The sequence below is a fragment of the Oncorhynchus masou genome, unplaced genomic scaffold (assembly GCF_036934945.1).
Source record: "Oncorhynchus masou masou isolate Uvic2021 unplaced genomic scaffold, UVic_Omas_1.1 unplaced_scaffold_2393, whole genome shotgun sequence".
NCBI lineage: Eukaryota > Metazoa > Chordata > Actinopteri > Salmoniformes > Salmonidae > Oncorhynchus > Oncorhynchus masou.
The window spans coordinates 20,096-47,583 of NW_027008849.1; the positions used below are offsets into that span (position 1 = coordinate 20,096).

At 45.4% G+C, this 27,488-nt stretch overlaps 1 protein-coding gene across 1 annotated transcript in view; it reads right to left on the minus strand.

Annotated features, from left to right (window-relative positions):
* Window positions 1-10,386: 10,386 nt before the first annotated feature.
* LOC135533476 (NACHT, LRR and PYD domains-containing protein 12-like) overlaps window positions 10,387-27,488 on the minus strand; it is a 30,724-nt gene continuing 13,622 nt past the window's right edge. The window contains exons 10-12 of the mRNA XM_064960777.1: window positions 16,255-16,428; window positions 15,989-16,035; window positions 10,387-15,609 (exon numbers count right to left, since the gene is read on the minus strand). Coding sequence (XP_064816849.1) covers window positions 15,008-15,609; window positions 15,989-16,035; window positions 16,255-16,428 — 823 coding nt within the window. The 3' untranslated portion in view covers window positions 10,387-15,007. The remainder of the gene's footprint in view (window positions 15,610-15,988; window positions 16,036-16,254; window positions 16,429-27,488) is intronic.

A 27,488-nucleotide genomic window follows, 5' to 3' on the forward strand; every position in this document is an offset into this window, starting at 1 on the left:
TAGAACATTGACCCAGTCCTCACGATCCTCTTCAATCATCCAGGTGAAGAGGCTGCAGTTGGACCTCTAGAACATTGACCCAGTCCTCACGATCCTCTTCAATCATCCAGGTGAAGAGCCTGCAGTTGGACCTCTAGAACATTGACCCAGTCCTCACGATCCTCTTCAATCATCCAGGTGAAGAGGCTGCAGTTGGACCTCTAGAACATTGACTCAGTCCTCACGATCCTCTTCAATCATCCAGGTGGAGAGGCTGGAGTTGGACCTCTAGAACATTGACCCAGTCCTCACGATCCTCTTCAATCATCCAGGTGAAGAGGCTGCAGTTGGACCTCTAGAACATTGACCCAGTCCTCACGATCCACTTCAATCATCCAGGTGAAGAGGCTGCAGTTGAACCTCTAGAACATTGACCCAGTCCTCACGATCCTCTTCAATCATCCAGGTGAAGAGACTGCAGTTGGACCTCTAGAACATTGGCCCAGTCCTCACGATCCTCTTCAATCATCCAGGTGAAGAGGCTGCAGTTGGACCTCTAGAACATTGACCCACTCCTCTTCAGTCATCCAGGTGAAGAGGCTGCAGTTGGACCTCTAGAACATTGACTCAGTCATCACGATCCTCTTCAGTCATCCAGGTGAAGAGGCTGCAGTTGGACCTCTAGAACATTGACTCCGTCCTCACGATCCTCTTCAATCATCCAGGTGAAGAGGATGCAGTTGGACCTCTAGAACATTGACTCAGTCCTCACACTCCTCCTCAGTCATCCAGGTGAAGAGGCTGGAGTGGGACCTCTAGAACATTGACCCAGTCCTCACACTCCTCCTCAGTCATCCAGGTGAAGAGGCTGCAGTTGGACCTCTAGAACATTGACCCAGTCCTCACACTCCTCTTCAGTCATCCAGGTGAAGAGGCTGCAGTTGGACCTCTAGAACATTGACTCAGTCCTCACACTCCTCTGGAATGGAGAATGGTCCAGGGACTATAGAGACCGAATGGTACAGGGACTATAGAGACATAATGGTCCAGGGACTATAGATGCAGAATGGTCCAGGGACTATAGAGACAGAATGGTCCAGGGACTATAGAGACAGAATGGTCCAGGGACTATAGAGACAGAATGGTACAGGGACTATAGAGACAGAATGGTCCAGGGACTGTAGAGACCGAATGGTACAGGGACTATAGAGACAGAATGCTCCAGGGACTATAGAGACAGAATTGTCCAGGGACTGTAGAGACCGAATGGTACAGGGACTGTAGAGGCAGAATGGTCCAGGGACGATAGAGACAGAATGGACCAGGGACTATAGAGACAGAATGGACCAGGGACTATAGAGGCAGAATGGTCCAGGGACTATAGAGACAGAATGGTCCAGGGACTATAGTGACAGAATGGTACAGGGACTATAGAGACAGAATGGAACAGGGACTATAGAGACAGAATGGTACAGGGAATATAGAGACAGAATGGTACAGGGACTATAGAGACAGAATGGTCCAGGGACTGTAGAGACCGAATGGTACAGGGACTGTAGAGGCAGAATGGTCCTGGGACTATAGAGACAGAATGGATCAGGGACTATAGAGACAGAATGGACCAGGGACTATAGAGGCAGAATGGTCCAGGGACTATAGAGACAGAATGGTACAGGGACTATAGAGACAGAATGTTCCATGGACTATAGATACCGAATGGTACAGGGACTGTAGAGGCAGAATGGTCCAGGGACTATAGAGACAGAATGGTCCAGGGACTATAGAGACAGAATGGTCCAGGGACTGTAGAGACCGAATGGTACAGGGACTATAGAGACAGAATGGTCCAGGGACTATAGAGGCAGAATGGTACAGGGACTATAGAGACAGAATGGTCCAGGGACTGTAGAGACCGAATGGTACAGGGACTATAGAGACAGAATTGTCCAGGGACTATAGAGACAGAATGGTCCAGGGACTATAGAGACAGAATGGTCCAGGGACTATAGAGACAGAATGGTCCAGGGACTGTAGAGACCGAATGGTACAGGGACTGTAGAGGCAGAATGGTCCAGGGACTAAAGAGACAGAATGGACCAGGGACTATAGAGACAGAATGGACCAGGGACTATAGAGACAGAATGGTTCAGGTCCAGGGACTGTAGAGACAGAATGGTACAGGGACTATAGAGACAGAATGGTCCAGGGGCTATAGAGACAGAATGGTCCAGTGGCTATAGAGACAGAATGGTCCAGGGACTGTAGAGGCAGAATGGGCCAGGTGCTATAGAGACAGAATGGACCAGGGACTATAGAGACAGAATGGTCCAGGGACTATAGAGACAGAATGGTACAGGGACTATAGAGACAGAATGGAACAGGGACTATAGAGACAGAATGGTACAGGGAATATAGAGACAGAATGGTACAGGGTCTATAGAGACAGAATGGTCCAGGGACTATAGAGACCGAATGGTACAGGGACTGTAGAGGCAGAATGGTCCAGGGACTATAGAGACAGAATGGACCAGGGACTATAGAGACAGAATGGTCCAGGGACTATAGAGACAGAATGGTCCAGGGACTATAGAGACAGAATGGAACAGGGGCTATAGAGACAGAATGGTACAGGGTCTATAGAGACAGAATGGTCCAGTGACTATAGAGACAGAATGGTACAGGGACTCTAGACACAGAATGGTACAGGGACTATAGAGACAGAGAGACAGAATGGTACAGGGACTATAGAGACAGAATGGACCAGGGACTATAGAGACAGAATGGTCCAGTGACTATAGAGACAGAATGGTCCAGGGACTATAGAGACAGAATGGTCCAGGGGCTATAGAGACAGAATGGTACAGGGACTATAGAGACAGAATGGTACAGGGACTATAGAGACAGAATGGTACAGGGACTATAGAGACAGAATGGTACAGGGACTACAGAGACAGAATGGTACAGGGACTATAGAGACAGAATGGTCCAGGGACTATAGAGACAGAACGGTACAGGGACTATAGAGACAGAATGGTCCAGGGGCTATAGAGACAGAATGGTCCAGTGGCTATAGAGACAGAATGGTCCAGGGGCTATAGAGACAGAATGGGCCAGGGGCTATAGAGACAGAATGGGCCAGGGGCTATAGAGACAGAATGGTCCAGGGGCTATAGAGACAGAATGGTCCAGGGGCTATAGAGACAGAATGGTCCAGGGGCTATAGAGACAGAATGGTCCAGGGGCTATAGAGACAGAATGGTCCAGGGGCTATAGAGACAGAATGGTCCAGGGGCTACAGAGACAGAATGGTCCAGGGGTTATAGAGACAGAATGGTCCAGGGGCTATAGAGACAGAATGGTACAGGGACTATAGAGACAGAATGGTACAGGGACTACAGAGACAGAATGGTTCAGGTCCAGGGACTGTAGAGACAGAATGGTACAGGAACTATAGAGACAGAATGGTCCAGGGACTATAGAGACAGTATGGTACAGGGACTACAGAGACAGAATGGTTCAGGTCCAGGGACTATAGAGACAGAATGGTCCAGGGACTATAGGGACAGAATGGTACAGGGACTATAGAGACAGAATGGGCCAGGGACTATAGAGACAGAATGGTACAGGGACTATAGAGACAGAATGGACCAGGGACTACAGAGAGAGAATGGACCAGGGACTATAGAGACAGAATGGTACAGGTGCTATAGAGACAGAATGGTCCAGGTGCTATAGAGACAGAATGGTACAGGGACTATAGAGACAGAATGGTCCAGGGACTATAGAGACAGAATGGTACAGGGACTACAGAGACAGAATGGTTCAGGTCCAGGGACTATAGAGACAGAATGGTACAGGGACTATAGAGACAGAATGGTACAGGGACTACAGAGACAGAATGGTTCAGGTCCAGGGACTATAGAGACAGAATGGTCCAGGGACTATAGGGACAGAATGGTACAGGGACTATAGAGACAGAATGGGCCAGGGACTATAGAGACAGAATGGTACAGGGACTATAGAGACAGAATGGACCAGGGACTACAGAGAGAGAATGGACCAGGGACTATAGAGACAGAATGGTCCAGGGGCTATAGAGACAGAATGGTCCAGGGACTATAGAGACTATCTTGGCCAGGTCGCAATTGTAAATGAGAACTTGTTCTCAGCTTGCCTACCTGGTTAAATTAAGGTGAAATAAAAATAAAATAAAAATTGGTGGAGTCCTCTCTCTCATTGTTGGAGAGGAGTTAGAAATAGAATGTTTCCTCTCTCATTGGTGGAGAGGAGGTAGAAACAGAATGTTTCCTCTCTCATTGGTGGAGAGGAGTTAGAAACAGAATGTTTCCTCTCTCATTGGTGGAGAGGAGGTAGAAACAGAATGTTTCCTCTCTCATTGGTGGAGAGGAGTTAGAAACAGAATGTTTCCTCTCTCATTGGTGGAGAGGAGGTAGAACAGAATGTTTCCTCTCTCATTGGTGGAGAGGAGGTAGAACAGAATGTTTCCTCTCTCATTGGTGGAGAGGAGGTAGAACAGAATGTTTCCTCTCTCATTGGTGGAGAGGAGGTAGAACAGAATGTTTCCTCTCTCATTGGTGGAGAGGAGGTAGAAACAGAATGTTTCCTCTCTCATTGGTGGAGAGGAGGTAGTCACAGAATGTTTCCTCTCTCATTGGTGGAGAGGAGGTAGAAACAGAATGTTTCCTCTCTCATTGGTGGAGAGGAGGTAGAACAGAATGTTTCATCTCTCATTGGTGGAGTGGAGGTATAAACAGAATGTTTCCTCTCTCATTGGTGGAGAGGAGGTATAAACCGAATGTTTCCTCTCTCATTGGTGGAGAGGAGGTATAAACAGAATGTTTCCTCTCTCATTGGTGGAGAGGAGGTATAAACCGAATGTTTCCTCTCTCATTGGTGGAGAGGAGATAGAACAGAATGTTTCCTCTCTCATTGGTGGAGAGGAGGTATAAACAGAATGTTTCCTCTCTCATTGGTGGAGAGGAGTTAGAAACAGAATGTTTCCTCTCTCATTGGTGGAGAGGAGATAGAACAGAATGTTTCCTCTCTCATTGGTGGGTTACAGTATATATTAATAGCTTTTTTAATTTTTCATCTTTCCCTCCATATCCATTGACATATTCACATATTCCTTCACTTTCTCTCTTCCTCTCCCTCTTCTCTCCTCCTCCCTCCATCAATCTTCTTCTCTCCTTCTCTCTTCCTCTCCCTCTTCTCTCCTCCTCCCTCCATCAATCTTCTTCTCTCCTTCTCTCCCTCTTCTCTTCTCCTCCCTCCATCAATCTTCTTCACTCCTCCTCTCTTCCTCTCCCTCTTCTCTCCTCCTCCCTCCATCAATCTTCTTCTCTCCTTCTCTCTTCCTCTCCCTCTTCTCTCCTCCTCCCTCCATCAATCTTCTTCTCTCATTCTCTCTTCCTCTTCTCTCCTCCTCCCTCCATCAATCTTATTCTCTCCTTCTCGCTTCCACTCCCTCATCTCTCCTTCTCTCCTCCCTCCACCTTCTCTCCTCCCTCCCTCTTCATCTCTCCTCCTCCTCCTCCCTCCATCTTCTTCTCTCCACCTTCTCTCCTCCTCCCTCCATCTTCTTCTCTCCACCTTCTCTCCTCCTCCATCCACCTTCTCTCCTCCCTCTTCTTCTCTCCTCCTCCTCTGTTTAAAGAGCAACACTGCCACCTACTGTGCATCAACTTTTTTCTCCTTCCTCCTCTTAATCTACATCCACATATGTTTACTTCTTCTACTTCCTCCTCTTCCTCTATATCCACACATGTTTACTTATTCTTCACCTCCCTCCTCTTCCTCTACATCCACATATGTTTACTTCTTCTCCCTCATCTTCCTCTCCCTTCATCCATCCATCCTTCTCCTACCTCATTCCTCCCTCATCTTGTTCTCTTCTTACCATGTCCTCCAGTTCTTTCTCTCTCATTCTCTTCCTCCTCCACTACCTGTAGAGGTGGTGTCTACTCCCCCAGGAACGTACTAGTATTTCCTTCTAAACACACACACACACACACACACACACCTCTGGACCAGAAGGTTGATCCCAGTGGTAGAGACAGAGGGTGGTGATGGGGGGTAACCCCATGACTCTGGACCAGAAGGTTGATCCCAGTGGTAGAGACAGAGGGTGGTGATGGGGGGTAACCCCATGACTCTGGACCAGAAGGTTGATCCCAGTGGTAGAGACAGAGGGTGGTGATGGGGGGTAACCCCATGACTCTGGACCAGAAGGTTGATCCCAGTGGTAGAGACAGAGGGTGGTGATGGGGGGTAACCCCATGACTCTGGACCAGAAGGTTGATCCCAGTGACTCTGTAATGTTATAACTCTATCCCAACCCTTAACCATTCATAATGAGGCCCTAATCTTAATGTTTAAACTCTATCCCAAACCTTAACCATTCATAATGAGGCCATAAACTTATCGAAAGTCCTGTTAACTCTCTCACAAAAACACACATGTAAAAACGCTTGCACACACACCCCTCTAGCTCAATCTAGCCATCTCTGATTACTGTCAGCAGCTAGTTAATGAGAAGGGGACTAAAATCAATATACACCTTGGGAGGAATTCCTGATTACCTCGCCCTCCTGTCTGTCTGTCTGTCTGTCTGTCTGTCTGTCTGTCTGTCTGTCTGTCTGTCTGTCTGTCTGTCTGTCTGTCTGTCTGTCTGTCTGTCTGTCTGTCTGTCTGTCTGTCTGTCTGTCTGTCTGTCTGTCTGTCTGTCTGTCTGTCTGTCTGTCTGTCTGTCTGTCTGTCTGTCTGTCTGTCTGTCTGTCTGTCTGTCTGTCTGTCTGTCTGTCTGTCTGTCTGTCTGTCTGTCTGTCTGTCTGTCTGTCTGTCTGTCTGTCTGTCTGTCTGTCTGTCTGTCTGTCTGTCTGTCTGTCTGTCTGTCTGTCTGTCTGTCTGTCTGTCTGTCTGTCTGTCTGTCTGTCTGTCTGTCTGTCTGTCTGTCTGTCTGTCTGTCTGTCTGTCTGTCTGTCTGTCTGTCTGTCTGTCTGTCTGTCTGTCTGTCTGTCTGTCTGTCTGTCTGTCTGTCTGTCTGTCTGTCTGTCTGTCTGTCTGTCTGTCTGTCTGTCTGTCTGTCTGTCTGTCTGTCTGTCTGTCTGTCTGTCTGTCTGTCTGTCTGTCTGTCTGTCTGTCTGTCTGTCTGTCTGTCTGTCTGTCTGTCTGTCTGTCTGTCTGTCTGTCTGTCTGTCTGTCTGTCTGTCTGTCTGTCTGTCTGTCTGTCTGTCTGTCTGTCTGTCTGTCTGTCTGTCTGTCTGTCTGTCTGTCTGTCTGTCTGTCTGTCTGTCTGTCTGTCTGTCTGTCTGTCTGTCTGTCTGTCTGTCTGTCTGTCTGTCTGTCTGTCTGTCTGTCTGTCTGTCTGTCTGTCTGTCTGTCTGTCTGTCTGTCTGTCTGTCTGTCTGTCTGTCTGTCTGTCTGTCTGTCTGTCTGTCTGTCTGTCTGTCTGTCTGTCTGTCTGTCTGTGTCCTTTATCTTCCTCAGTGGGGAAGAGAGAGAGAGAAATGAAGAAGTACATTTAAAGATGAACGTCGTCCTGAATCATTTCTGCTGACTAATCTCTCCCTCCTCTCTCTCTCCTCTCCTCTCCTCTCCCTCCACAGCAACAGTAAACTCTCAGAGTCACTGATGTCACCCAGCCCATCAGGGCTCAAAGGCCCCCGATTACCAAACATAAAGCAACTTCCACACATCCTCTCTCTTTCCCTCTGTTCTGAGTCTCTCCCCTCCCTCTGTTCTGACTCTCTCCCCTCTCTCTCTCTCTCTCTCTCTCTTTCCCTCTGTTCTGACTCTCCCCCCCCTCTCTCTCTCTTTCCATCTGTTCTGACTCTCTACCCTCCCTCTCTCTCTCTCTTTCCCTCTGTTCTGACTCTCTCCCCTCCCTCCCCTCCCTCTCTCTCTCTCTCTTTCACTCTGTTCTGACTCTCTACCCTCCCTCTCTCTCTTTCCCTCTGTTCTGACTCTCTACCCTCCCTCTCTCTCTTTCCCTCCGTTCTGACTCTCTACCCTCCCTCTCTCTCTCTTGTCCTCTGTTCTGACTCTCTACCCTCCCTCTCTCTCTCTTGCCCTCTGTTCTGACTCTCTACCCTCCCTCTCTCTCTCTCTCTTGTCCTCTGTTCTGACTCTCTACTCTCCCTCTGTGATATCTACGTTTTTTTTAAATAAAAATGTTCACACATAAAGTGAACCGTTTTTGCTTTGTAATCATGGGTTATTGTGTGTAGATTGATGAGGGGAAAAACACATTTAATCAATTTTAGAATAAGGCTGTAAACGTGACACAATGTGTAAAAAGGGGTCTGAATACTTTCTGAATGTTGCTGCATATCAGTATATTAGAGAGAGAGAGAAGAGAGGGCAGAGAGCATTAGAGAGAGAGAGAAAGAGAGAGAGAGAGGGAGAGAGAGGGAGAGCAGGCTGAGAGAGCAGTGAGAAGAGAGAGAGAGCAGAGAGAACAGAGAGAAGAGAGAGAGCAGAGAACAGAGAGAAGAGAGCAGAGAAGAGAGAGCAGAGAAAGCAGAGGGAGAGCGAGAGCAGAGAGAACAGAGAGAAGAGAGCAGAGAAGAGAGAGCAGAGAAAGCAGAGGGAGAGAGAGAGAGCAGAGAGAACAGAGAGAAGAGAGAGAGCAGAGAACAGAGAGAAGAGAGCAGAGAAGAGAGAGCAGAGAAAGCAGAGGGAGAGCGAGAGCAGAGAGAACAGAGAGAAGAGAGCAGAGAAGAGAGAGCAGAGAAAGCAGAGGGAGAGAGAGAGAGCAGAGAGAACAGAGAGAAGAGAGAGAGCAGAGAACAGAGAGAAGAGAGAGCAGATAAAGCAGAGGGAGAGAGAGAGAGCAGAGAACAGAGAGAGCAGACTGAGCAGAGGGAGAGAGAGAGCAGAGGGAGAGAGAGCAGAGAGAAGAGAGAGCAGAGAGAAGAGAGAGACAGCAGATAATGAGAGCAGAAAGAGAGAGAGCAGAGAGAGAGCAGGGAAAAGCAAGAGAGCAAATAGAGAGGGCAGAGGGAGAGAGAAGAGACCAGATAGGGAGAGCAGAGAGAGCAGAGTGAGCAGAGAGAGGAGAGAACAGAGATAGAGCAAGCAGAGAGCAGGCTGAGAGAGCAGAGACAGCAGAGAGAGCGAGCGAGCAGAGAGAGAGAGAACAGAGAGGGCAGAGGAAGAGCAGAGAGCAGAGAGTCAAGAGAGCAGAGGGAGCAGAGGGAGGGAGAGAGAGCAGAGAACAGAGATAGCAGAGAGCAGATAGAGCAAAGGGAGGAAGAGCAGAGAGAGCAGAGAACAGAGAGAAGAGAGATAGCAGAGGGAGAGAGAGAGCAGAGAGAGCAGAGGCAGAGAGAGCACAGAGAGAGCAGAGAGAGAAAGAGAGAGAGCATATAGCAGAGAGAGCAGAGGGAGAGAGAGAGCAGATAATAGATAGCAGGCTGAGAGAACAGAGAGTGCAGAGTGAGCAGAAAGAGAGCATAGAAGAGAGAGCAAAGAGAGAGAGCAGAGAAAAGAGAGAGCAGAGCACAGAGAGAAAAGAATGATAGAACAGAGAGGGAGAGAGAGAGAGGGCAGAGAGAGCTGAGAGCAGAGAGACAGATCAGGGAGAGCAGAGGGAGAGAGAGAAAGCATAGAGAGAGAGCAGAGAGATCAGAGGAAGTGAGAGAGCAGAGAGCGAGAGAGAAAGCAGAGGGAGAGAGCAGAGAGGGCAGAGAGAAGGAGATAGCGGAGAGGGCAGAGAGAGAGAACAGAGAGAGCTGAGAGTAGAGAGACAGATCAGGGAGAGCAGAGGGCAGAGAGAGCAGAGAGAGAGCAGAGGGAGAGAGAGAAAGCAGAGAGAGAGCAGAGAGATCAGAGGAAGTGAGAGAGCAGAGAACATAGAGAAGAGAGAGCAGAGAGAGAGGGAGCAGAGAGCAGGCTGAGAAAGCAAAGAGAGAGAACAGAGAGAGCAGACAGAGACAGAGCAGAGTGCAGATAAAAGAGTGAGAGGACAGAGACAGAGTGTGTGAAAAGAGCAGAGAACAGAGAGAGCAGAGAGAGAGAACAGAGAGAAAGAGCAGAGAGATATAGTGACCCTGCATCACAACACCCTGTTGCTATAGTGAACCTGCATCACAACACTCTGTTGCTATAGTGACCCTGCATCACAACACTGTTGCTATAGTGACCCTGCATCACAACACTGTTGCTATAGTGACCCTGCATCACAACACTATGTTGCTTTAGTAACCATGCATCACAACACTCTGTTGTACTAATTGTACAATTTGTTTAATTATATTCCACATATTTAATTGTTTCGTATTCCATTTCATATTTGTTTCATGTTTCAACCAGTCGCAGGTTAACATCAACCTGACAGAGGAAACGTAAAATCAATAAACAAACTGTTTTCACAAGTAACAAGCCTTTTCTTGTTTCAAGTGTGTTTTATTATGAAAAGTACAATATATCCTTGTATACTTGTACAACTATGGAGCGTATGTCCATATATAATTGTATATAATTGTACAATTTGTTATTCAACATAAAATACATGTTATTGTAAGAGGTCCTGGGTCAAGGTCACAATTTTAGGAAGAAGAGTGTGTGTGTTTGTCCAGTGTGTGTGTGTGTGTGTTTTTGTCCAGTATGTGTGTGTGTGTTTGTGAGTCCAGTGTGTGTGTTTGTCCAGCATGTGTGTGTTTGTCCAGTGTGTGTGTGTGTGTGTGTGTGTGTGTGTTCAGTGTGTGTGTGTGTGTGTGTGTGTGTGTCTAGTGTGTGTGTGTGTGTGTGTGTGTGTCTAGTGTGTGTGTGTCTAGTGTGTGTGTGTGTGTTCAGTGTGTCTAGTGTGTGTGTGTCTAGTGTGTGTGTGTGTGTTCAGTGTGTCTAGTGTGTGTGTGTTCAGTGTGTCTAGTGTGTGTGTGTGTGTGTGTGTGTCTAGTGTGTGTGTGTGTGTGTGTGTCTAGTGTGTGTGTGTGTGTGTGTCTAGTGTGTGTGTGTGTGTGTGTGTGTCCAGTGTCTGTGTGTGTCTAGTGTGTGTGTGTGTTCAGTGTGTGTGTGTGTCTAGTGTGTGTGTGTGTGTGTGTGTGTTCAGTGTGTGTGTGTGTGTTCAGTGTGTGTGGGTGTGTGTGTCCAGTGTGTGTGTGTGTGTTCAGTGTGTGTGTGTTTGTGTAAAGTGTGTGTGTGTGTGTCTAGTGTGTGTGTGTGTTCAGTGTGTGTGTGTCTGTGTTTGTGTGCTTGTCCAGTGTGTGTGTGTGTGTGTGTGTGTCTAGTGTGTGTGTGTCTAGTGTGTGTGTGTGTGTTCAGTGTGTCTAGTGTGTGTGTGTCTAGTGTGTGTGTGTTCAGTGTGTCTAGTGTGTGTGTGTTCAGTGTGTCTAGTGTGTGTGTGTGTGTGTGTGTGTCTAGTGTGTGTGTGTGTGTGTGTCTAGTGTGTGTGTGTGTGTGTGTGTGTCCAGTGTCTGTGTGTGTCTAGTGTGTGTGTGTGTTCAGTGTGTGTGTGTGTCTAGTGTGTGTGTGTGTGTGTATGTTCAGTGTGTGTGTTTGTGTCCAGTGTGTGTGTGTGTGTTTGTGTCCAGTGTGTGTGTGTTTGTGTCCAGTGTGTGTGTGTGTGTGTGTCTAGCGTGTGTGTGTGTTCAGTGTGTGTGGGTCTGTGTTTGTGTGTTTGTCCAGTGTGTGTGTGTGTCCAATTGTGCGTGTGTGTGTCTTTGCCCAGTGTGTGTGTGTTCAGTGTGTGTGTGTTCAGTGTGTATGTGTTTGTCCAGTGTGTGTGTGTCTGTCCACTGTGTGTGTGTCTCTATCCAGTGTGTGTGTGCGTGTCTGTCCAGTGTGTGTGTGTGTGTGTCTGTCCAGTGTGTGTGTGTGTGTGTGTCTAGCTTGTGTGTGTTTGTTTGTGTCCAGTGTGTGTGTTTGTCCAGTGTGTGTGTGTGTGTGTGTGTTTTTGTCCAGTGTGTGTGTGTGTGTTTGTGAGTCCAGTGTGTGTGTTTGTCCAGCATGTGTGTGTTTGTCCAGTGTGTGTGTGTGTGTGTGTTCAGTGTGTGTGTGTGTTCAGTGTGTGTGTGTGTGTGTGTGTGTTCAGTGTGTGTGTGTGTTCAGTGTGTGTGTGTGTGTGTGTGTGTCCAGTGTGTGTGTTTGTCCAGTATGTGTGTGTTTGGTGTGTGTGTGTGTTCAGTATGTGTGTGTGTGTTTGTGAGACCAGTGTGTGTGTTTGTCCAGCATGTGTGTGTTTGTCCAGCGTGTGTGTGTGTGTGTGTGTTCAGTGTGTGTGTCAAGTGTGTGTGTGTGTGTGTGTTCAGTGTGTGTGTGTGTGTCAAGTGTGTGTGTGTGTTCAGTGTGTGTGTGTGTGTGTGTTCAGTGTGTGTGTGTTCAGTGTGTGTGTGTGTGTGTGTGTGTGTGTCCAATTGTGTGTGTGTGTGTCTCTGCCCAGTGTGTGTGTGTGTGTTCAGTGTGTGTGTGTGTGTGTGTTCAGTGTATGTGTGTGTCTAGTGTGTGTGTGTGTGTGTGTGTGTGTTCAGTGTGTGTGTGTGTTCAGTATGTGTGTGTGTGTGTGTTCAGTGTGTGTGTGTGTGTCCAGTGTGTGTGTGTGTGTGTGTCCAATTGTGTGTGTGTGTGTCTCTGCCCAGTGTGTGTGTGTTCAGTGTGTGTGTGTTTGTGTCCAGTGTGTGTGTGTGTGTGTTCAGTGTGTGTGTGTGTCTAGTGTGTGTGTGTGTGTGTTCAGTGTGTGTGTGTGTGTGTGTGTGTGTGTCTAGTGTGTGTGTGTGTGTGTGTTCAGTGTGTGTGTGTCTAGTGTGTGTGTGTGTTCAGTGTGTGTGTGTGTGTGTTCAGTGTGTGTGTGTGTGTGTTCAGTGTGTGTGTGTTCAGTGTGTGTGTGTGTGTGTGTGTGTGTGTGTTCAGTGTGTGTGTGTCTAGTGTGTGTGTGTGTGTGTTCAGTGTGTGTGTGTGTCTAGTGTGTGTGTGTGTTCAGTGTGTGTGTGTGTGTGTTCAGTGTGTGTGTGTGTGTTCAGTGTGTGTGTGTGTGTGTGTGTGTCCAGTGTGTGTGTGTGTGTCCAATTGTGTGTGTGTGTGTCTCTGCCCAGTGTGTGTGTGTGTGTGTGTTCAGTGTGTGTGTGTGTGTGTGTGTTCAGTGTCTGTGTGTGTCTAGTGTGTGTGTGTGTGTGTGTGTGTTCAGTGTGTGTGTGTGTGTCCAGTGTGTGTGTGTGTGTGTGTGTGTGTGTCCAATTGTGTGTGTGTGTGTGTCTCTGCCCAGTGTGTGTGTGTTCAGTGTGTGTGTGTTTGTGTCCAGTGTGTGTGTGTGTGTGTCCAATGTGTGTGTGTGTGTGTGTCCAGTGTGTGTGTGTGTGTGTGTGTTTGTGTCCAGTGTGTGTGTGTGTGTGTCTAGCGTGTGTGTGTGTTCAGTGTGTGTGTTTGTGTCCAGTGTGTGTGTGTGTGTGTGTTTTTTTGCCCAGTGTGTGTGTGTGTGTGTGTGTGTGTGTGTTCAGTGTGTGTTTGTCCAGTGTGTGTGTGTCCAATTGTGTGTGTGTGTGTGTGTGTGTGTGTGTGTGTCTTTGCCCAGTGTGTGTGTGTGTTCAGTGTGTGTGTGTTCAGTGTGTGTTTGTCCAGTGTGTGTGTCTGTCCAGTGTGTGTGTGTGTGTGTGTGTGTGTGTGTGTGTGTGTGTGTGTCTTTGCCCAGTGTGTGTGTGTTCAGTGTGTGTGTGTTCAGTGTGTGTTTGTCCAGTGTGTGTGTTTGTCCAGTGTGTGTGTGTTCAGTGTGTGTGTGTTCAGTGTGTGTTTGTCCAGTGTGTGTGTTTGTCCAATTGTGTGTGTGTGTGTGTGTGTGTGTGTGTGTGTGTGTGTGTGTGTGTGTGTGTGTGTGTGTGTGTCTTTGCCCAGTGTGTGTGTGTTCAGTGTGTGTCTGTCCAGTGTGTGTGTGTGTGTCTGTCCAGTGTGTGTGTGTGTGTGTGTCTGTCCAGTGTGTGTGTGTGTGTGTGTGTCTAGCGTGTGTGTGTTTGTTTGTGTCTAGTGTGTGTGTTTGTGTGTTTGTCCAGTGTGTGTGTGTGTGTGTGTGTGTGTGTGTGTGTTTGTCCAGTGTGTGTGTGTGTGTGTGTGTCTGTCCAGTGTGTGTTCAGTGTGTGTGTTCAGTGTGTGTGTGTTTGTCCAGTGTGTGTGTGTTTGTCCAGTGTGTGTGTGTTTCCAGTGTGTGTGTGTGTTCAGGGTGTGTGTGTCGGTCCAGTGTGTGTGTGTGTGTGTGTGTGTGAGTGAGTCCAGTGTGTGTTCAGGGTGTGTGTGTGTGTGAGTGAGTCCAGTGTGTGTGTGTGTGTGTGTGTGAGTCCAGTGTGTGTGTGTGAGTGCAGTGTGTGTGTGAGTCCAGTGTGTGTGTGTGTGTGTGTGTGTGTCTTTGTGAGTCCAGTGTGTGTGTGTGAGTCCAGTGTGTGTTCAGTGTGTGTGTGTCCAGTGTGTGTGTTCAGTGTGTGTGTTTGTCCAGCCTGTGTTTGTCCAGCCTGTGTGTGTCCAATTGTGTGTGTGTGTGTGTGTTTGTCCAGTGTGTGTGTGTGTGTCTTTGCCCAGTGTGTGTGTTTGTCCACTGTGTGTGTGCAATGTGAGTGTGCGTCCAGTGTGTGTGTGTTTCCAGTGTGTGTTTATGTGTGTGTGTTCAGGGTGTGTGTGTCGGTCCAGTGTGTGTGTGTGTGTGAGTCCAGTGTGTGTTCAGGGTGTGTGTGAGTCCAGTGTGTGTGAGTGAGTGTGTGTGTGTGTGAGTCCAGTGTGAGTCCAGTGTGTGTGGGTGTGTGTGTGTGTGTGTGAGTCCAGTGTGTGTGGGCGTGTGTGAGTCCAGTGTGTGTGTGTGTGTGTGTGAGTCCAGTGTGTGTGTGTGTGTTTTTGTCCAGTATGTGTGTGTGTGTTCGTGAGTCCAGTGTGTGTTTTTGTCCAGTATGTGTGTGTGTGTTCGTGAGTCCAGTGTGTGTTTTTGTCCAGTATGTGTGTGTGTGTTCGTGAGTCCAGTGTGTGTGTGTGTGTTTTTGTCCAGTATGTGTGTGTGTGTTCGTGAGTCCAGTGTGTGTATGTGTGTGTCAGGTTATTATTTCAGGGACACTGAGGAGTCATCCCAAACCCAAATCCCTGGATAGAGGGGTTCAGTGAATGTGGAGGTGAATGTGATCAGGTGGGTCAGTGTGTCAGAGGAGGCTCTATAGAAGGACAGAGTGCCGGCTGGCCAGTCCAGATACACTCCTACTCTGTGGGAGCTCGAGGGGGGGACGACTATGATAGAGGGATTATTATTGTGCCAGGCTCTGTAACGGTTGTCAGAGCAGAACAGACTCCAGGACTTGTCATTACATCCAAGCCAACAGTCATAACCTCTTCCTCTCCTGCTGATTCCTTTATATGTCACTCCTATACCAGCCCCCATTATCCCACAATCCTTAACCCCTCCTCTTCCTCTCCTGTTGATTCCTTTATATGTCACTCCTATAGCAGCCCTTCTCCCACTCCACTCTACCTCCCAGTAACAGCGCCCAGTCAGACCCTCTCTACACAGCACCTGTCTACGGCCCTCAAATCTCTCTGGGTGATCAGGATACGGCTGCTCCTCTGTCCTCCTTGTCACCTTTCTGTTCTCCTCAGACAGAGAGAGGAGTCTGTCTACTGTGTTTAGGTCCAGTGTGAGATCACAGACATCTGATGGATGAAACCAGACACAATATTAGAAATCATCATCATTCACATTAGAATGTTAACTCACTTTCCACTAATTAATTTAATGTGGCTGTTTCTAGGTGTCAAAAGGAGAAGTTAAGGTAACTTGAGACTTGTTGAATGATCATATGTTATACTGTATGGTAATATAAAACACACTTATTCCCATTAATTACACACACACACACACACACACACACACTCAAAGCAACTCTTTGTAAACGTTGGTGTCCCTGATTTCTGCTTCTGTAGAACTACAGCTGATATTTAATGTGACCAAGTCAGTAATGATGGTGGTCTTTGACTTAACTTGAATTAAGACTTATTCTTAGTCATATTCTTCACAGCTGTCAACACTCACATTTTCTAAGTCCAGGTTTCATTCTGTTCTCTCCACCATGTTCAACACTGTAGCGGTAAGCAGAAGAACAGACAGTCATTGAGGGATACACCTGAACACACACACACACACACACACACACACACACACACACACACACACACACACACACACACACACACACACACACACACAGTCAGCATATAACTTTGTCTAAGTGGTGGTCAGAATGTTTGTCTTAACCAGCCTGATAAGTCCAACATGTCTGATATGAACCCTCTACATACTTGAGTTTCTCCAGTCTGCAGTGGGGATCCTCCAGTCCAGCAGAGAGCAGTCTGACTCCTGAGTCTCCTGGGTGATTGTAGCTCAGGTCCAGCTCTCTCAGGTGTGAGGGGTTTGACCTCAGAGCTGAGACCAGAGAAGCACAGCCTTCCTCTGTGACTAGACAGCCTGACAGCCTGCAAAGAGTCAAATCATATTAAAACCACACTGATGATCTTTGGTGGTGAAAATAGTGGCAGTATATTTTTCTACATCTTCATGTCAAACCCTGATCTTTTCACCGTGTGTCTTCACCTCTCCAAGTGTTGTTTATATCCCTGGTGTATATATCCCTGGTGTATATATCCCTATGTTTCCCTGGTGTATATATCCCTGGTGTATATATCCCTGGTGTATATATCCCTGGTGTATATATCCCTGGTGTATATATCCCTATGTTTCCCTGGTGTATATATCCCTGGTGTATATATCCCTGGTGTATATATCCCTGGTGTATATATCCCTGGTGTGTATGTCCCTGGTGTATATATCCCTGGTGTATATATCCCTGGTGTATATATCCCTGGTGTATATATCCCTGGTATATATCCCTGGTGTATATATCCCTGGTGTATATATCCCTGGTGTATATATCCCTGGTGTATATATCCCTGGTGTATATATCCCTGGTGTATATATCCCTGGTGTATATATCCCTGGTGTATATATATCCCTGTGTTTCCCTGGTGTATATATCCCTGGTGTATATATCCCTGGTGTATATATCCCTGGTGTATATATCCCTGGTGTATATGTCCCTGGTGTATATATCCCTGGTGTATATATCCCTGGTGTATATATCCCTGGTGTATATATCCCTGGTGTATATATATCCCTGTGTTTCCCTGGTGTATATATCCCTGGTGTATATATCCCTGGTGTATATATCCCTGGTGTATATGTCCCTGGTGTATATATCCCCATGTTTCCCTGGTGTATATATCCCTGGTGTATATATCCCTGGTGTATATATCCCTGGTGTATATATCCCTGGTGTATATATCCCTGGTGTATATATATCCCTGTGTGTCCCTGGTGTATATATCCCTGGTGTAAATATCCCTGGTGTATATATCCCTGGTGTATATATATCCCTGTGTTTCCCTGGTGTATATATCCCTGGTCTATATATCCCTGGTGTATATATCCCTGGTGTATTTATCCCTGGTGTATATATCCCTGGTGTTTATATCCCTGTGTTCCCTTGGTGTATATATCCCTGGTGTTTATATCCCTGGTGTATATATCCCTGTGTTTCACTGGTGGATATATCCCTGGTGTATATATCCCTGGTGTATATATCCCTGGTGTATATGTCCCTGGTGTATATATCCCTGTGTGTCCCTGGTGTATATATCCCCGTGTTTCCCTGGTGTATATATCCCCATGTTTCCCTGGTGTATATATCCCCGTGTTTCCCTGGTGTATATATCCCTGGTGTATATATCCCTGGTGTATATATCCCTGGTGTATTTATCCCTGTGTTTCACTGGTGTATATATCCCTGGTGTATATATCCCTGGTGTATATATCCCTGTGTTTCCCTGATGTATATATCCCTGGTGTATATATCCCTGGTGTATATATCCCTGTGTTTCACTGGTGTATATATCCCTGGTGTATATATCCCTGTGTTTCCTGTTGTATATATCCCTGTGTTTCCCTGATGTATATATCCCTGGTGTATATATCCCTGTGTTTCCCTGGTGTATATATCCCTGGTTTATATATCCCTGGTGTATATATCCCTGGTGTATATATTCCTGGTGTATATATCCCTGGTGTATATATTCCTGGTGTATATATCCCTGGTGTATATATCCCTGTGTTTCCCTGGTGTATATATCCCTGTGTTTCCCTGGTGTATATATCCCTGGTGTATATATCCCTGTTTCCCTGATGTATATATCCCTGTGTTTCCCGGGTGTATATAACCCTGTGTTTCCCTGGTGTATATATCCCTGGTGTATATATCCCTGTGTTTCCCTGATGTATATATCCCTGTGTTTCCCGGGTGTATATATCCCTGTTTCGCTGGTGTATATATCCCTGGTGTATTTATCCCTGGGGTATATATCCCTGGTGTATATATCCCTGGTGTATATATCCCTGGTTTATATATCCCTGGTGTACATATCCCTGGTGTATTTATCCCTGGTGTATATATCCCTGTGTTTCCCTGGTGTATATATCCCTGGTGTATATATCCCTGGTTTATATATCCCTGGTGTATATATCCCTGTGTTTCCCTGATGTATATATCCCTGGTGTATATATCCCTGTGTTTCCCTGATGTATATATCCCTGGTGTATATATCCCTGTGTTCCCCTGGTGTATATATCCCTGTGTTTCCCTGGTGTATATATCCCTGTGTTTCCCTGGTGTATATATCCCTGTGTTTCCCTGGTGTATATATCCCTGTGTTTCCCTGGTGTATATATCCCTGGTGTATATATCCCTGTGTTTCCCTGGTGTATATATCCCTGGTGTATATATCCCTGTGTTCCCCTGGTGTATATATCCCTGGTGTATATATCCCTGGTGTATATATTCCTGGTGTATACATCCCTGGTGTATATATCCCTGTGTTTCCCTGGTGTATATATCCCTGTGTTTCCCTGGTGTATATATCCCTGTGTTTCCCTGGTGTATATATCCCTGTGTTTCCCTGGTGTATATATCCCTGGTGTATATATCCCTGTGTTTCCCTGGTGTATATATCCCTGGTGTATATATCCCTGTGTTCCCCTGGTGTATATATCCCTGGTGTATATATCCCTGGTGTATATATCCCTGGTGTATATATTCCTGGTGTATACATCCCTGGTGTATATATCCCTGTGTTTCCCTGGTGTATATATCCCTGGTGTATATATCCCTGGTGTATATATCCCTGGTGTATATATCCCTGTGTTTCCCTGGTGTATATATCCCTGTGTTTCCCTGATGTATATATCCCTGGTGTATATATCCCTGTGTTTCCCTGATGTATATATCCCTGGTGTATATATCTCTGTGTTTCCCTGGTGTATATATCCCTGGTGTATATGTCCCTGGTGTATATATCCCTGGTGTATATATCCCTGGTGTATATGTCCCTGGTGTATATATCCCTGTGTATATATCCCTGGTGTATATATCCCTGTGTTTCCCTGTTGGATATATCCCTGGTGTATATATCCCTGTTGTATATATCCCTGGTGTATATATCCCTGTGTTTCCCTGGTGTATATATCCCTGGTGTATATATCCCTGTGTTTCCCTGATGTATATATCCCTGGTGTATATATCCCTGTGTTTCCCTGATGTATATATCCCTGGTGTATATATCCCTGTGTTTCCCTGGTGTATATATCCCTGGTGTATATATCCCTGGTGTATATGTCCCTGGTGTATATATCCCTGTGTATATATCCCTGGTGTATATATCCTTGTTTCCCCCTGTTGGATATATCCCTGGTCTATATATCCCTGGTGTATATATCCCTGGTGTATATATCCCTGGTGTATATATCCCTGGTGTATATATCCCTGGGATATATATTCCTGGTGTATACATCCCTGGTGTATATATCCCTGTGTTTCCCTGGTGTATATATCCCTGGTGTATATATCCCTGGTGTATATATCCATGGTGTATATATCCCTGTGTTTCCCTGATGTATATATCCCTGGTGTATATATCCCTGTGTTTCCCTGATGTATATATCCCTGGTGTATATATCTCTGTGTTTCCCTGATGTATATATCCCTGGTGTATATATCCCTGTGTTCCCCTGGTGTATATATCCCTGTGTTTCCCTGGTGTATATATCCCTGGTGTATATATCCCTGGTGTATATATCCCTGGTGTATATGTCCCTGGTGTATATATCCCTGTGTTTCCCTGGTGTATATATCCCTGGTGTATATATCCCTGTGTTTCCCTGGTGTATATATCCCTGGTGTATATATCCCTGTGTTCCCCTGGTGTATATATCCCTGGTGTATATATCCCTGGTGTATATATCCCTGGTGTATATATTCCTGGTGTATACATCCCTGGTGTATATATCCCTGTGTTTCCCTGGTGTATATATCCCTGGTGTATATATCCCTGGTGTATATATCCCTGGTGTATATATCCCTGTGTTTCCCTGGTGTATATATCCCTGTGTTTCCCTGATGTATATATCCCTGGTGTATATATCCCTGTGTTTCCCTGATGTATATATCCCTGGTGTATATATCTCTGTGTTTCCCTGGTGTATATATCCCTGGTGTATATGTCCCTGGTGTATATATCCCTGGTGTATATATCCCTGGTGTATATGTCCCTGGTGTATATATCCCTGTGTATATATCCCTGGTGTATATATCCCTGTGTTTCCCTGTTGGATATATCCCTGGTGTATATATCCCTGTTGTATATATCCCTGGTGTATATATCCCTGTGTTTCCCTGGTGTATATATCCCTGGTGTATATATCCCTGTGTTTCCCTGATGTATATATCCCTGGTGTATATATCCCTGTGTTTCCCTGATGTATATATCCCTGGTGTATATATCCCTGTGTTTCCCTGGTGTATATATCCCTGGTGTATATATCCCTGGTGTATATGTCCCTGGTGTATATATCCCTGTGTATATATCCCTGGTGTATATATCCTTGTTTCCCCCTGTTGGATATATCCCTGGTCTATATATCCCTGGTGTATATATCCCTGGTGTATATATCCCTGGTGTATATATCCCTGGTGTATATATCCCTGGGATATATATTCCTGGTGTATACATCCCTGGTGTATATATCCCTGTGTTTCCCTGGTGTATATATCCCTGGTGTATATATCCCTGGTGTATATATCCATGGTGTATATATCCCTGTGTTTCCCTGATGTATATATCCCTGGTGTATATATCCCTGTGTTTCCCTGATGTATATATCCCTGGTGTATATATCTCTGTGTTTCCCTGATGTATATATCCCTGGTGTATATATCCCTGTGTTCCCCTGGTGTATATATCCCTGTGTTTCCCTGGTGTATATATCCCTGGTGTATATATCCCTGGTGTATATATCCCTGGTGTATATGTCCCTGGTGTATATATCCCTGTGTAAATATCCCTGGTCTATATATCCCTGGTGTATATATCCCTGTTGGATATATCCCTGGTCTATATATCCCTGGTGTATATATCCCTGGTGTATATATCCCTGGTGTATATATCCCTGGTGTATATATCCCTGGTGTATATATCCCTGGTCTATATATCCCTGTGTATATATCCCTGGTCTATATATCCCTGTGTATATATCCCTGGTCTATATATCCCTGTGTATATATCCCTGGTCTATATATCCCTGGTGTATATATCCCTGGTGTATATATCCCTGGTGTATATATCCCTGGTGTATATATCCCTGTGTATATATCCCTGTGTATATATCCCTGGTGTATATATCCTTGTGTTTCCCTGTTGGATATATCCCTGGTGTATATATCCCTGGTGTATATATCCCTGTGTTTCCCTGGTGTATATATCCCTGGTGTATATATTCCTGGTGTATACATCCCTGGTGTATATATCCCTGTGTTTCCCTGGTGTATATATCCCTGGTGTATATATCCCTGGTGTATATATCCCTAGTGTATATATCCCTGGTGTATATATCCCTGTGTTTCCCTGGTGTATATATCCCTGTGTTTCCCTGGTGTATATATCCCTGGTTTATATATCCCTGGTGTATATATCCCTGGTGTACATATCCCTGGTGTACATATCCCTGGTGTACATATCCCTGGTGTACATATCCCTGGTGTATATATCCCTGGTGTATATATCCCTGTGTTTCCCTGGTGTATATATCCCGGGTTTATATATCCCTGGTGTATATATCCCTGGTGTACATATCCTTGGTGTACATATCCCTGGTGTATATATCCCTGGTGTATATATCCCTGTGTTCCCCTGATGTATATATCCCTGGTGTATATATCCCTGGTGTATATATCCCTGGTGTATATATCCCTGGTGTATATATCCCTGTGTTCCCCTGATGTATATATCCCTGGTGTATATATCCCTGGTGTATATATCCCTGGTGTATATATCCCTGGTGTATATATCCCTGTGTTTCCCTGGTGTATATATCCCTGTGTTTCCCTGGTGTATATATCCCTGTGTTTCCCTGGTGTATATATCCTTGTGTTTCCCTGGTGTATATATCCCTGGTGTATATATCCCTGTGTTTCCCTGGTGTATATATCCCTGTGTTTCCCTGGTGTATATATCCCTGTGTTTCCCTGGTGTATATATCCCTGTGTTTCCCTGGTGTATATATCCCTGGTGTATATATCCCTGTGTTCCCCTGGTGTATATATCCCTGTGTTTCCCTGGTGTATATATCCCTGTGTTTCCCTGGTGTATATATCCTTGTGTTTCCCTGGTGTATATATCCCTGGTGTATATATCCCTGTGTTTCCCTGGTGTATATATCCCTGTGTTTCCCTGGTGTATATATCCCTGTGTTTCCCTGGTGTATATATCCCTGTGTTTCCCTGGTGTATATATCCCTGTGTTTCCCTGGTGTATATATCCCTGTGTTTCCCTGGTGTATATATCCTTGTGTTTCCCTGGTGTATATATCCCCGGTGTATATATCCCTGTGTTTCCCTGGTGTATATATCCCTGTGTTTCCCTGGTGTATATATCCCTGTGTTTCCCTGGTGTATATATCCCTGTGTTTCCCTGGTGTATATATCCCTGGTGTATATATCCCTGTGTTCCCCTGGTGTATATATCCCTGTGTTTCCCTGGTGTATATATCCCTGTGTTTCCCTGGTGTATATATCCCTGTGTTTCCCTGGTGTATATATCCCTGTGTTTCCCTGGTGTATATATCCCTGTGTTTCCCTGGTGTATATATCCCTGTGTTTCCCTGGTGTATATATCCCTGTTTCCCTGGTGTATATATCCCTGTGTTTCCCTGGTGTATATATCCCTGGTGTATATATCCCTGGTGTATATATCCCCGTGTTTCCCTGGTGTATATATCCCGGGTGTATATATCCCTGTGTTTCCCTGGTGTATATATCCCTGGTGTATATATCCCTGGTGTATTTATCCCTGTGTTCCCTGGTGTATATATCCCTGTGTTCCCCTGGTGTATATATCCCTGGTGTATATATCCCTGTGTTCCCCTGGTGTATATATCCCTGTGTTTCCCTGGTGTATATATCCCTGGTGTATATATCCCTGGTGTATATATCCCTGGTGTATATGTCCCTGGTGTATATATCCCTGTGTATATATCCCTGGTCTATATATCCCTGGTGTATATATCCCTGTTGGATATATCCCTGGTCTATATATCCCTGGTGTATATATCCCTGGTCTATATATCCCTGGTGTATATATCCCTGGTGTATATATCCCTGGTGTATATATCCCTGGTGTATATATCCCTGGTCTATATATCCCTGTGTATATATCCCTGGTCTATATATCCCTGTGTATATATCCCTGGTCTATATATCCCTGGTGTATATATCCCTGGTGTAAATATCCCTGGTGTATATATCCCTGGTGTATATATCCCTGGTGTATATATCCCTGGTGTATATATCCCCGTGTTTCCCTGGTGTATATATCCCTGGTGTATTTATCCCTGTGTTCCCTGGTGTATATATCTCCGTGTTCCCCTGGTGTATATATCCCTGGTGTATATATCCCTGTGTTCCCCTGGTGTATATATCCCTGTGTTTCCCTGGTGTATATATCCCTGGTGTATATATCCCTGGTGTATATATCCCTGGTGTATATGTCCCTGGTGTATATATCCCTGTGTATATATCCCTGGTCTATATATCCCTGGTGTATATATCCCTGTTGGATATATCCCTGGTCTATATATCCCTGGTGTATATATCCCTGGTCTATATATCCCTGGTGTATATATCCCTGGTGTATATATCCCTGGTGTATATATCCCTGGTCTATATATCCCTGTGTATATATCCCTGGTCTATATATCCCTGTGTATATATCCCTGGTGTATATATCCCTGGTGTATATATCCCTGGTGTAAATATCCCTGGTGTATATATCCCTGGTGTATATATCCCTGTGTATATATCCCTGTGTATATATCCCTGGTGTATATATCCTTGTGTTTCCCTGTTGGATATATCCCTGGTGTATATATCCCTGGTGTATATATCCCTGTGTTTCCCTGGTGTATATATCCCTGGTGTATATATTCCTGGTGTATACATCCCTGGTGTATATATCCCTGTGTTTCCCTGGTGTATATATCCCTGGTGTATATATCCCTGGTGTATATATCCCTGGTGTATATATCCCTGGTGTATATATCCCTGTGTTTCCCTGGTGTATATATCCCTGTGTTTCCCTGGTGTATATATCCCTGTGTTTCCCTGGTGTATATATCCCTGGTGTATATATCCCTGGTGTATATATCCCCGTGTTTCCCTGGTGTATATATCCCGGGTGTATATATCCCTGTGTTTCCCTGGTGTATATATCCCTGGTGTATATATCCCTGGTGTATTTATCCCTGTGTTCCCTGGTGTATATATCCCCGTGTTCCCCTGGTGTATATATCCCTGGTGTATATATCCCTGTGTTCCCCTGGTGTATATATCCCTGTGTTTCCCTGGTGTATATATCCCTGGTGTATATATCCCTGTTGGATATATCCCTGGTCTATATATCCCTGGTGTATATATCCCTGGTCTATATATCCCTGGTGTAATATATCCCTGGTGTATATATCCCTGGTGTATATATCCCTGGTGTATATATCCCTGGTCTATATATCCCTGTGTATATATCCCTGGTCTATATATCCCTGTGTATATATCCCTGGTCTATATATCCCTGGTGTATATATCCCTGGTGTAAATATCCCTGGTGTATATATCCCTGGTGTATATATCCCTGGTGTATATATCCCTGTGTATATATCCCTGTGTATATATCCCTGGTGTATATATCCTTGTGTTTCCCTGTTGGATATATCCCTGGTGTATATATCCCTGGTGTATATATTCCTGGTGTATACATCCCTGGTGTATATATCCCTGTGTTTCCCTGGTGTATATATCCCTGGTGTATATATCCCTGGTGTATATATCCCTGGTGTATATATCCCTGGTGTATATATCCCTGTGTTTCCCTGGTGTATATATCCCTGTGTTTCCCTGGTGTATATATCCCTGGTTTATATATCCCTGGTGTATATATCCCTGGTGTACATATCCCTGGTGTACATATCCCTGGTGTACATATCCCTGGTGTACATATCCCTGGTGTATATATCCCTGGTGTATATATCCCTGTGTTTCCCTGGTGTATATATCCCTGGTTTATATATCCCTGGTGTATATATCCCTGGTGTACATATCCCTGGTGTACATATCCCTGGTGTATATATCCCTGGTGTATATATCCCTGTGTTCCCCTGATGTATATATCCCTGGTGTATATATCCCTGGTGTATATATCCCTGGTGTATATATCCCTGGTGTATATATCCCTGTGTTCCCCTGATGTATATATCCCTGGTGTATATATCCCTGGTGTATATATCCCTGGTGTATATATCCCTGGTGTATATATCCCTGTGTTTCCCTGGTGTATATATCCCTGTGTTTCCCTGGTGTATATATCCCTGTGTTTCCCTGGTGTATATATCCCTGTGTTTCCCTGGTGTATATATCCCTGTGTTTCCCTGGTGTATATATCCCTGTGTTTCCCTGGTGTATATATCCCTGGTGTATATATCCCTGGTGTATATATCCCCGTGTTTCCCTGGTGTATATATCCCGGGTGTATATATCCCTGTGTTTCCCTGGTGTATATATCCCTGGTGTATATATCCCTGGTGTATTTATCCCTGTGTTCCCTGGTGTATATATCCCTGTGTTTCCCTGGTGTATATATCCCTGGTGTATATATCCCTGGTGTATATATCCCTGGTGTATATATCCCTGGTGTATATATCCCTGGTGTATATATCCCTGGTGTATATATCCCCGTGTTCCCCTGGTGTATATATCCCTGGTGTATTTATCCCTGGTGTATATATCCCTGGTGTATATATCCCTGGTGTATATATCCCTGGTGTATATATCCCTGTGTTTCCCTGGTGTATATATCCCTGTGTTTCCCTGGTGTATATATCCCTGTGTTTCCCTGGTGTATATATCCCTGTGTTTCCCTGGTGTATATATCCCTGTGTTCCCCTGGTGTATATATCCCTGTGTTTCCCTGGTGTATATATCCCTGTGTTCCCCTGGTGTATATATCCCTGTGTTTCCCTGGTGTATATATCCCTGTGTTTCCCTGGTGTATATATCCCTGGTGTATATATCCCTGTGTTCCCCTGGTGTATATATCCCTGTGTTTCCCTGGTGTATATATCCCTGGTGTATATATCCCTGGTGTATATATCCCTGGTGTATATATCCCTGGTGTATATATCCCTGTGTTTCCCTGGTGTATATATCCCTGTGTTTCCCTGGTGTATATATCCCTGGTTTATATATCCCTGGTGTATATATCCCTGGTGTACATATCCCTGGTGTACATATCCCTGGTGTACATATCCCTGGTGTACATATCCCTGGTGTATATATCCCTGGTGTATATATCCCTGTGTTTCCCTGGTGTATATATCCCTGGTTTATATATCCCTGGTGTATATATCCCTGGTGTACATATCCCTGGTGTACATATCCCTGGTGTATATATCCCTGGTGTATATATCCCTGTGTTCCCCTGATGTATATATCCCTGGTGTATATATCCCTGGTGTATATATCCCTGGTGTATATATCCCTGGTGTATATATCCCTGTGTTCCCCTGATGTATATATCCCTGGTGTATATATCCCTGGTGTATATATCCCTGGTGTATATATCCCTGGTGTATATATCCCTGTGTTTCCCTGGTGTATATATCCCTGTGTTTCCCTGGTGTATATATCCCTGTGTTTCCCTGGTGTATATATCCCTGTGTTTCCCTGGTGTATATATCCCTGTGTTTCCCTGGTGTATATATCCCTGTGTTTCCCTGGTGTATATATCCCTGGTGTATATATCCCTGGTGTATATATCCCCGTGTTTCCCTGGTGTATATATCCCGGGTGTATATATCCCTGTGTTTCCCTGGTGTATATATCCCTGGT